Genomic DNA, 9,940 nt, shown 5'->3' with positions numbered 1-9,940 from the left:
AAGTTTCAAGGAGATAAGTGCAGGGTTTTGGGGGAAACTGTACCTCAAGCTGCGGACAAGCAGAACTTGTGACATGGGTGACACTGTGTGTGTTAAGGCGCAGCAGGGTGAAAGCTGAAGGGATGGTAGCCCCTGCTGAGGCCACTATGATGCCAGCTATCAAGGAGATCGGTGCAGGGGTTCTGGGTTCTGGGGTCCTGCACCTCTGGCTGCTGACAGGCAAAATTCATGACGTGTGCTTGTGCAACTGATTGCGTCTGTCAACCCCTGCTGTGGCCAAAAAGCCTGCCAGCTGTTACAGAGATCAGTGCAGAGGTGGTCTGGGGCCCAAAATCCCTAGCTGCTGACAGGCAAAACTCGTGACATGGGTGCTTGTGTAACTGCTGCCTCTCATCAGGCAGCAGAACTGAAGGTCGCCCATCACTTAGCACCAAGATCTGGGGGTAATAATTGACCACAGTATGAACATGAGCTGGCAGTGCGATGATTTAACCAGCAGGGCCAACAATACGCTGGCACTGGTGAGACTGCAGCTGGAGTACTGCGTCCAGTTCTGGGCTCCGCACCTTAACAAGGACGTGGTAAAGCTCGAGAGAGTCGAGAGAAGGGCTACCCGTATGATCAGAGACTTGCATGGCAAACCATATGAGGAAAGGCTAAAGGACCTGGGGCTATTCAGTTTGAAAAAGAAAAGGCTGAGAGGGGACTTGGTAGCAGCTTACTGCTACATTAGAAGCATACATCTAGAGCTTGGTGAGCAACTGTTCAACAGGGCAAACTTGGGGAAAATTGGAATAATGGTCACAAACTCCTGCAAGATCATTTCAGGCTCATTTCAGGCTCAAAATTAGGAAAAACTATTTCACAACTAGGGTGTCCAGACTGTGACCATTCCTGACTTGTTAGTGATAGCCACAGGGAAAATGGGGGAATATTGTCTGGGAAAAAAGACTTCTCTGAATGACCTCAGAAATGTTTCTGAATTGACATTATAGAGACTGGACAAAAGTAATTAAAAATGTTAATGAAGTTCTCATATCACACTTTTAAAGAACAAATCAAAATCTGAATGAAAAGTAAGGGCTGTACGGATGTTTTAGCTGTGATGGTCTAGGAAATGAAAGACAGGCAAGGCATTTTTGGTGATATCTTTTATTGGAAAAAATGGATAAGCTTTCAGGAACAGAATATCATCCCTCGGGTCAGTCATGGAAAGCAAATACTTTTGCCAAAATCGTAAGTTGGATATAAAAACAAATCCTTATAAACCAGCTTCCAAAGAATAGATTTTAATACCTCGATCTAAAATGATATGTGGATTTTATTTTTTTTTTAAAAGGCTTTTGGGGCAATAGTAATTTTTACAGATTTTTTTTACACATGGTAAGCTAAATGTCAGAAAAAAATTCACAGTGCTGAGTGTTACTATAAAATGAAAGTAAAAGTTACAAAACTAATTTAAAAATAAATAATTTTAGTTAACTGCAATCTTCACACAGGAAATTTTGATATGTCACTATAATTCACCATATGTAATGAAGCGCATATAACAAAATGATGGAAGAGACATTTTGTATTACTAAAGCACAACTGAGGTAACCTAAAGCCAAAACAAAGCTATTACAATATTTTGCTACCTGACAATAGTGAAAAGACAACTTGTCTTAAGTCTAAGAGCAGTTGTAAAAATCAATGATTTGCCAAGCCAATCATAAGTTAAAACATTCAGAGGAATAATACAGAAACCGTATTCTCCTTTTAAAAATTAAATTCTTAAAAGCTGATCATATTTATCCAAGCATTCAAATTAGCTGTGAAATTTTTCCCACCTATGGCCCTTCTCAGGCTATCCTTCACATCCTTGTTCCTCAGGCTGTAGATTAAGGGATTCAACATAGGGACCACCAATGTATAGAATAAAGAAGAGACTTTCTCTTGTCCCATTGAGAAGCTTGAACTGGGTTGTACATAACTAAACGTAACAGAGCCATAGAGGACAGTGACAGCTGTCAAGTGGGAGGCGCAGGTAGAGAAAGCCTTGCGTCTGCCCTCAGCAGAGCGGACCCGCAGGATGGCATAGACAATGTACAAGTAGGAAATAAGAATGGTCATGAAAGTGGAGGCAGCTATAGCCACAGTAAAAGCTAAGAGCATGGCCTCATTGATGTGGGTGTCAGAACAGGCAAGTTTCAGCAAGGGAAGGATGTCACAGAAGTAATAGCAGGAATCCTTCTGTGGACACAAAGGTACCAAAGAGGAAAGTCTGAGCAATACAGGCACCATAAGAAACCCTTTTGCTCCCTACAATTAAGTCAAACAGCAACCTTGGAGCAAAGACAGATGAATAGCAGAGGTCAATAAAAGATAAATTACTCAGGAAGAAGTACATGGGCGTGTAAAGTTGGGGATTGAACCTGATCAGCAAGATCATCCCGAGATTCCCCAAAACGGTGATAGTGTAGATCACAAAGAATACCATGAAAAGGGGGACCTTCAGGTCTGAACGGTCAGTTAATCCCAGAAGGATGAAGTGGGTAACTGTGGAGTAATTTCCCCCAGCCATTGCATGAGATTGCAAGGACCATAGTGTTCTGTGTCTGCAGGGATAAAGAATTTGATTGTTAAAGGAATAATACTTTGAAATTCCATAAAGTAAATCAGGTTGACAGATTTTGTGTCTGTTCAGGCCATATATGATGGGGCTGCCTATAACAATTATTTTGTTGTAAATGGCAGCTTTCTAAATAATCATCGCTGACTTTTATATAACGGTCTCATCAGATGTCATAAGGCTTTGCCAAAGACCTAAGGATTCTTTTACAAATGGGGAAACTGAGGAACAGAAAGGAAGAAATCTATTCCAATACTGGGTGACCAAAGTGCCTCTTGCAACCTATTCTGAGCTACATGACTGAAGAGTAGGAGTAATTCAACTACCCGTATTGGCCACAAAAGTGCCCCCATGATAGTTATAGGGAAGTGGACATCTGCCTGTCTCCAGAGGGAGTTTGCATTCTTATAATGGGGGGCGCTTGTCTACACAGAGTAGGTAACAGAATAGTTCCTACATTTGATTTGGGTAACTCCAAGCTGGTCACAAGCTGCATTTTGGTCATCCAGTACGTGAATACGATTCTGCCCAAAGCAATTCATCAGGAAAACCTATAGATCATGAGCCCTACTTCAGCAATCTGGCCCTCTGCCCACACTCCCTCCCAGACACTCCAGAATACAAACTGGCCAGGATGGTAATGCACAATCTTTGCTCATGAACTGCTGTCTGGAGGTAAAAAGAGGATTATCATTCCTATGATCCTATGCAATCACACATACACACACACACGCAAGCAAAACACAACAAAACAGGAAGACAGTAAAGGAATTTCACCATCTGTTATGGAGTCTGGGGGGTGGGGGAGGAACTGTATCTAAGCCCCAAAACAAAGAGGCTGCTTCTGTAACTGTATCCTTTACTCTCAACCTCTCTGTGTAGGAAACAGACAATAGAATTTCAAACCTGAAGGTGCTGCTTCTCTAGTGGAGCAGGGAAGTAGGTCTAGTTCCAGATCTGAAATGGTTAAGTCAGACACTGTCTTTGCTTCTGGGCATTTTGCAGTCACGATTCTGCCCAAAGCAATTCATCAGGAAAACCTATAGATCATGAGCCCTACTTCAGCAATCTGGCCCTCTGCCCACACTCCCTCCCAGACACTCCAGAATACAAACTGGCCAGGATGGTAATGCACAATCTTTGCTCATGAACTGCTGTCTGGAGGTAAAAAGAGGATTATCATTCCTATGATCCTATGCAATCACACATACACACACACACGCAAGCAAAACACAACAAAACAGGAAGACAGTAAAGGAATTTCACCATCTGTTATGGAGTCTGGGGGGTGGGGGAGGAACTGTATCTAAGCCCCAAAACAAAGAGGCTGCTTCTGTAACTGTATCCTTTACTCTCAACCTCTCTGTGTAGGAAACAGACTGTTTGACAGCTCACTTTGCTTTGCTGCTTCTCTAGTGGAGCAGGGAAGTAGGTCTGGTTCCAGATCTGAAATGGTTAAGTCAGACACTGTCTTTGCTTCTGGGCATTTTGCAGTCTTCTCTTTCTAGGATCATTGTATCTATCATTTCTGAGAGAATAGGGAAGGGCATCAAGTTCAATTCATCAGCCTTGTAAATGGAACCAGTAGGCTTTCCAGGGAATCAGGAGGCTGGAAATCCTGGATATTTCTAAGTCTCAAACCTGAAGAACCACAGCTTTCTGCTTCAAAAAAAAAGGAAAGTTTGGCAGCCTAGGTCTGGCGGGGATGGGCCATTAAGCATAGCTGGGATCATTAGAGTGCTAGGACCCTGTGTAATGACTCCCAGATGACTTGTGGTCAAAAGTTTCACGTATTCAGTGGGCCTGCCTATTCTTTCATTTGTTTGACAGCTCACTTTGCTTTGCAGAGCACAATTAATCTCAAGGCTTCCACGACACTTCCTCATAGTTTTTTTTTTTTTTTACCATGTGTAAAGTGTGGGAGTTACTAGAATGTAAATAATTCTGATGTCCCACTTTTCTTCAATGTCAACTAATGTGAACAGCTGGTTGAACACTGTTCAACCCTGTGAAAACTGATCTGTATTTTTCCTTTGTTTCAAAATTTCCCCCCCAGAAAATAATAATAATAATAATAATAATAATAATAATAATAATTCCTCGGTTCTCAGGCTGTGTGTCCTTTTTGGCCTTGTTGTTTTAGACAGCCTGTCCGCTGTCAGGGCTCTGAGAAGCTTTGTGTGTGACCCAGGCTTCTTAGAAATCAATTAACCCCTGCTGTCCATCTTGAACCATTATAATGCATATATTTAAAAGGTCTGCTTTTTGGAAATTGGCTTATATATATATATATGTATATATATATATATACCTATAAGCCAATTTCCAAAAAGCAGACCTTTTAAATGCCATTTCTAAGCTAACCAGTAAGGTCAAACCTGCTCTGGCTAAGGGAGTCTTAGAACCTGGGTCTCACACTTCTGGATGACTGCAATGACCACTCAGCTCTTTGGACTAAAACATGGGACTGTTTCTAACATGACATTTTTTAGGGCAGAGTTTTGTAATGTGCACACATACTTAGCTTCAAATCTGCCCAATTCGGCCTGCAGCTAACTGAGACTGTGTAGTTGCCATGTGGATGCTTGCGAATCCACTGTGCAGGGGAAATAGAATCACCAGCTGTGTACCAAAGATTTCACTTGTGTGAATGGAAAATTGTCATTTGGGCATATTAATGGTAGTAGAACTATGCCTGTTGGGTTTCTTGGTGTTGGTATTGGGTTTGGCTTTCCACCACCCAGCCAGCCATAAAAGACCATGCCAGTGGTGCTCAACCTTTTGGTCCTGGAGGTCAGAAGTATGGGTGGGGAGGAGGGTGGTCCATTGGTCAGATCAGACCCCATGTATGAGGATCAGGCCCTGGTGTCTGGCATTGGCCCTTCCTGCCTTTGCATACTGGGATTTTTCCCCAGGGATCTGGCACCATCACCTTCTACCCCAGAGTGCTGGGGTTGGGTCCCAAGGGTCCTAGTGCCCCCCTCTTAACCTAGCACATGCCAGGATGGGATCCTGGGCCTGGCATTGCCTCTACCCAGCCCTGTGTGCTGGGATTGGGTACAGATCAAGCACACAAACCCCAGGGCTTTCCACAGGTCTGGAAATTTGGAGATGGAGAAGCGGTGCTATTTCTCTCCCACTGCCAAATTCGCAGACCCATGGGGACCCCTGTGGGCTGGATAACACAGGACTGTGAGCTGGATCAGGCCCATGAGAAGGTGGTTGAGCACCCTAGGATATGCTAGTACTCTGTTCTTATAATGGCCCAAGACATGGTAGTAATCTCTGACCCCCAGGGTACCTGACTGTTTCGCAAACCATGTGTACCTACCCATGCCCTCTCTATATGTCTAATACAGTCCTTTCCACTTCCAGGACTTTGGTTTCCCTAATACCATAGATTTGCTAGTGGATAATTGTTGGTCCAGTTATGCACAGGGTCTGGCCCAAAGCAGGCTCCTGGATACTGTGGCCTGGGTGACTGGATATTTTGAGAATTGGAAGGATAGACATAAGGAGTAAATGGAGGGCTGGAGGCAGAAATGGATCCAGAGGAGGCTCAGTGGTGTGGCTGCACCTTTTTTTTTTTTGGCTATATGACAGAACAATCAGTTGGAAACTTTTTAAAGTCCTGAAAGAAGGTTTGAAATACCAGCCTCTTCTTTTCCATGCTCCTACTTCCCTCTCTGTCCCGCACCCCTCCCATTCCCTCCTCCTCCTTTGCCATTGCTACTGTTTCTCCACTGTCACAAGGGTGAAGAGAGCTCCTGTCTATCTCCAGCTAGGCTTCATGGGGACTGGGTTCAGCCTGTCTGTGCCAGGACAGTTCTTTCTCACCCAGGACAGCAGAGACATAGCGGCAGCAGCAGGTTATAGGGACCAGAACGAGAGTGGACAAGTTTTTTTGAGCTGTGAGGGATGGTGGAGGAGTCAAATTTTTATCTGGTTTGGGGGCTTAAAAATGTCCCTAACTGCTACTTCTGTGGCATGGTTTATGACCCCAGTGAGGTGGGGAGGAGAGCCTAGGAGCAGGAGGTGCAGCCACCCCTGCAGTACCATTCGCTGCTCCACACCCCCTTTGCAAAATCCTGGATCCACTTCTGGATGGAGAAGGATGGATTGATTAAATTAAGGTAATTTAAATCACTGATTTAAGTCACCAATCCAGAAGCTTCATTTTAATAATTGATTTTTGTTAATTTTCCCGTTATGGTGTTGTTATTTTTTAAAGAAAGGTATATTTTAATTGATTGATATAACAATTAAAATATGTTTATTTCAACTAAATATTTTTTAAAGGAGTTCTGGTACAAATGTTTCCTAGGTATACAAACTAGACACATCTATTTTAAACTATATCTATTTTTTAAAATATGGACATACCCAGAAGAGGCAGCACATTACTTCAACCCAGCTCTGCAGCATCTGCAAGGACCAGGTGCTTTAATGGCACTTTTTTGGCACATTTATCTAATTGCTGATTGAATAAAATTTAGCAAAAGCATGAGAAAGCCCCACTGAAGTGCCCAATCTTTAAAGACAAGCATTGCAAAGTTAGGTTGAAGTAACATACTACTTCTGCTAAAGTGATTTTTTTTAAACATCTACAAAAAGCCAATATAATTAACATTTTGCCCATATTTGTACCAAGCTACATTAAGATGGCAGTTTGAATGTAATTAAACACACAGAACCAGCACTTCAGATTTATTAAACAAAAATTTAATGTTTTGGATACAGAAACTTTTTTTTTAAATCAAAGCATGAGACATATTTACAACTAATTGATTTAATAAATAGTAGAATTGACTGCTATAGTAATCAAGTACAAACTCTGGTTAGTGCATTAAATTAATTATTTCAAATCATTCTGGGGAATTTTTTTCTCAAGTGACTAGGTGAATGTTACTTGAGCATAAGTTCCTAATTCCCTGCTCACCTAGTTCTCTTTTAATGAGAAAAACAAGCGTTCATGCTTTTTCATCTCCCAATTGATTTCTCAGCTTTGAATGAACCCCTTACGTCTAGCTTCCCTTCCCTCCTTTGGGCAGACAGATGGCACCACAGGAGCAGCGGTAGGGGACATTTTTAGAAAAGATGATTAAAATTGGTTTAACCATAATGAGGCCAATTTTGAAAGCACAGGATGCTTAGAAGCAAGCAACATAGCAATATAGAAAAGTAGTGCTAGAAGGGACCTCTGGAGTTCATCTAATTCAACCCCTTACTGGAAGAATAATCATCCCTATCCAAGTCACCCCATACAAATCTTTGTCTAACTTACTTATTACTAAAACTATCCATTCAACCCTGTTTCACAATGATAAAGTAAAGCACCCAAATCTACCACAAATAAAGCATGGTGGCCAGTGTCCTTGTGCAGCAAGGGTTTTTTTTAAACCAGTGTGTCATCTTGCTGTTTCTCAGAGCATCTGGAATTCTTCAGTCCAACTAAGCTCATAAGCAAGAAAGATTTTTTTTTCTAATTATATAAAATGTATATTTCTACTTTAGCAAATACATCTACTTTTCTTTGTAACAACAAGGAAAGGAAGTGAGGTTTTGACTGAACTGGTAATTTTTAACTAGAGCTGGTCCTAATTATATTTCCCTCATTAAAAAAACAAAACAAAACAAACAAACAAACAAACAAATTCCCTTAGCCTACTTAGGTTTGATCTCAGTTAAATCAATGAAATTCTCTCGTATAGGAAGGGGTCAAGACATAAATATAACATCTTATATAAAATGCATGTAAATTTTAGGTAGGAAGAAGAGGGAACAAACCACTGTTATTACACGACTATACTGATAGGACCATAGCCATATAATACTAGGATTTAATTACACTTTTACTCCATGATGTTGAAAATGGCACCTCAGTTTTTCAAGGACAAGTCAGGACTTCCATTTATTTTGTAAAGAACACTCTTAATGCACAGAATTCAGGACAGTGACAACAAACCACATTATTTTTACAACAAGCATTCCTAGCACCTGGCCAGAATAAATATCATACTCAAATTAGCCATGAACATTTTTACCACATATTGACTTCCTTAGATTATCCTTCACATCTTTTCCCACCCTCAAGGCTATAAATCAAGGGGTTCAGCATGGAGATCACAAGAATATAAAGCACAATAGAAACTTTCTCCTGTTCGAAGGAGTAGCTGGAATTGGGTTGTATGGAGCTGAATGTATCAGACCAGAAGACAGTGACAGCTGTCAGGTGGAAAGCACAAGTGAGAAGACTTTGTGCCTGCCTTCAGTTCAATGCATCCTCAGGAAAGCAGAGAGGATGTGCAAATACGGGTGGTTATTCTGTTGTTTGAATGGTTCATGGGTAGATTTTGCTGCTATGTTGCCACTGTGGAGTGCTATACCCAGGTAGCATGCCACTATGGTGACATAGCTGGCGATCACATATAGACACACATGATCACTAGATTGTTGTAGTGCACCGTACAGTGATGTGTACATATGCCCACTAAAACCACAATCTCATTGATATGGATGGTAGAGTATGTAAAGTTCATCATGGGAGGGATGTCACACAAATAATTGATGACACTAGGCCCACAAAACAACATCAGCAAGCCACGTATGTATGCCAATGAGTTAAAAATCCCTCCCAATATCTAACACAGCCACCAGCTGAATGTAGACTTTCCTGGGCCTAGAAATAAGATGGAGGAATGGATTACAGATTGCTAAGTAACAGTCATACCCCACTGCTGCCAGTATATTTCCAGGAACACTGCAAACAGAGAAATTTGCAGCTATGGATGGTTGGATAGCCCCAGGAGGATGAAGTGGATCACCACAGTGTAATTGTGCCAAGACATTGTGGACAATTTCATAGAGCATAGGCTAAGGGCTTTCTTTATATCAGCATGATTGATAGGGCCTGTACAAAGTAGATAGAGAGGGGCTTCCTCCTGCAAATTCACTCAATTTAATTAGCACCTATGGAGAAGGAGATATATATGTATATTCCCAGTTCTTACCTGACATATTAAACAGCTGTCAAAGGGCTTTGCTGAGCAAGCTGGTACAAGTGTTCTTTAAAAAAAAGGGGGGCGGTGGGGGAGGGTTCTAAAGAACACAAGGATGAAGAGATTAATCCAATGTCACTCAGCAGAGCAGTGATAGACGTTGGAGGAAAACACACACCTGCCAAGCCCCAATCCAGTGGCCTCTCCATTAGTCTACACTTCTTTCTGAATCCAGGTACTCCATAACACAAATCTGTCAAAGAACCAATGTGCCATCTTCCCATTTAATATCTGGTGGATATTAGCCTGTGGATACATAAAAGATTTCCCT

At 41.7% G+C, this 9,940-nt stretch overlaps 1 protein-coding gene across 1 annotated transcript; it reads right to left on the bottom strand.

The window, feature by feature from the left end:
* Positions 1-1,773: 1,773 nt before the first annotated feature.
* On the bottom strand, positions 1,774-9,371 carry LOC112551680 (olfactory receptor-like protein COR9; the record flags this gene model as incomplete). Its single annotated transcript, XM_025213894.1, is given in 3 exon segments — positions 1,774-2,221; positions 9,176-9,252; positions 9,254-9,371. Coding segments are annotated over 3 exon segments (643 nt in total), but the record flags the coding sequence as incomplete, so codon positions are not given.
* Between the last annotated feature and the right edge of the window lie 569 nt (positions 9,372-9,940).

The sequence above is a fragment of the Alligator sinensis genome, unplaced genomic scaffold (assembly GCF_000455745.1).
Source record: "Alligator sinensis unplaced genomic scaffold, ASM45574v1 scaffold1_1, whole genome shotgun sequence".
Lineage (NCBI taxonomy): Eukaryota > Metazoa > Chordata > Crocodylia > Alligatoridae > Alligator > Alligator sinensis.
The sequence above is the reverse complement of the archived record's forward strand: the minus strand, read 5'-3'. Positions and strand labels throughout refer to the sequence as shown.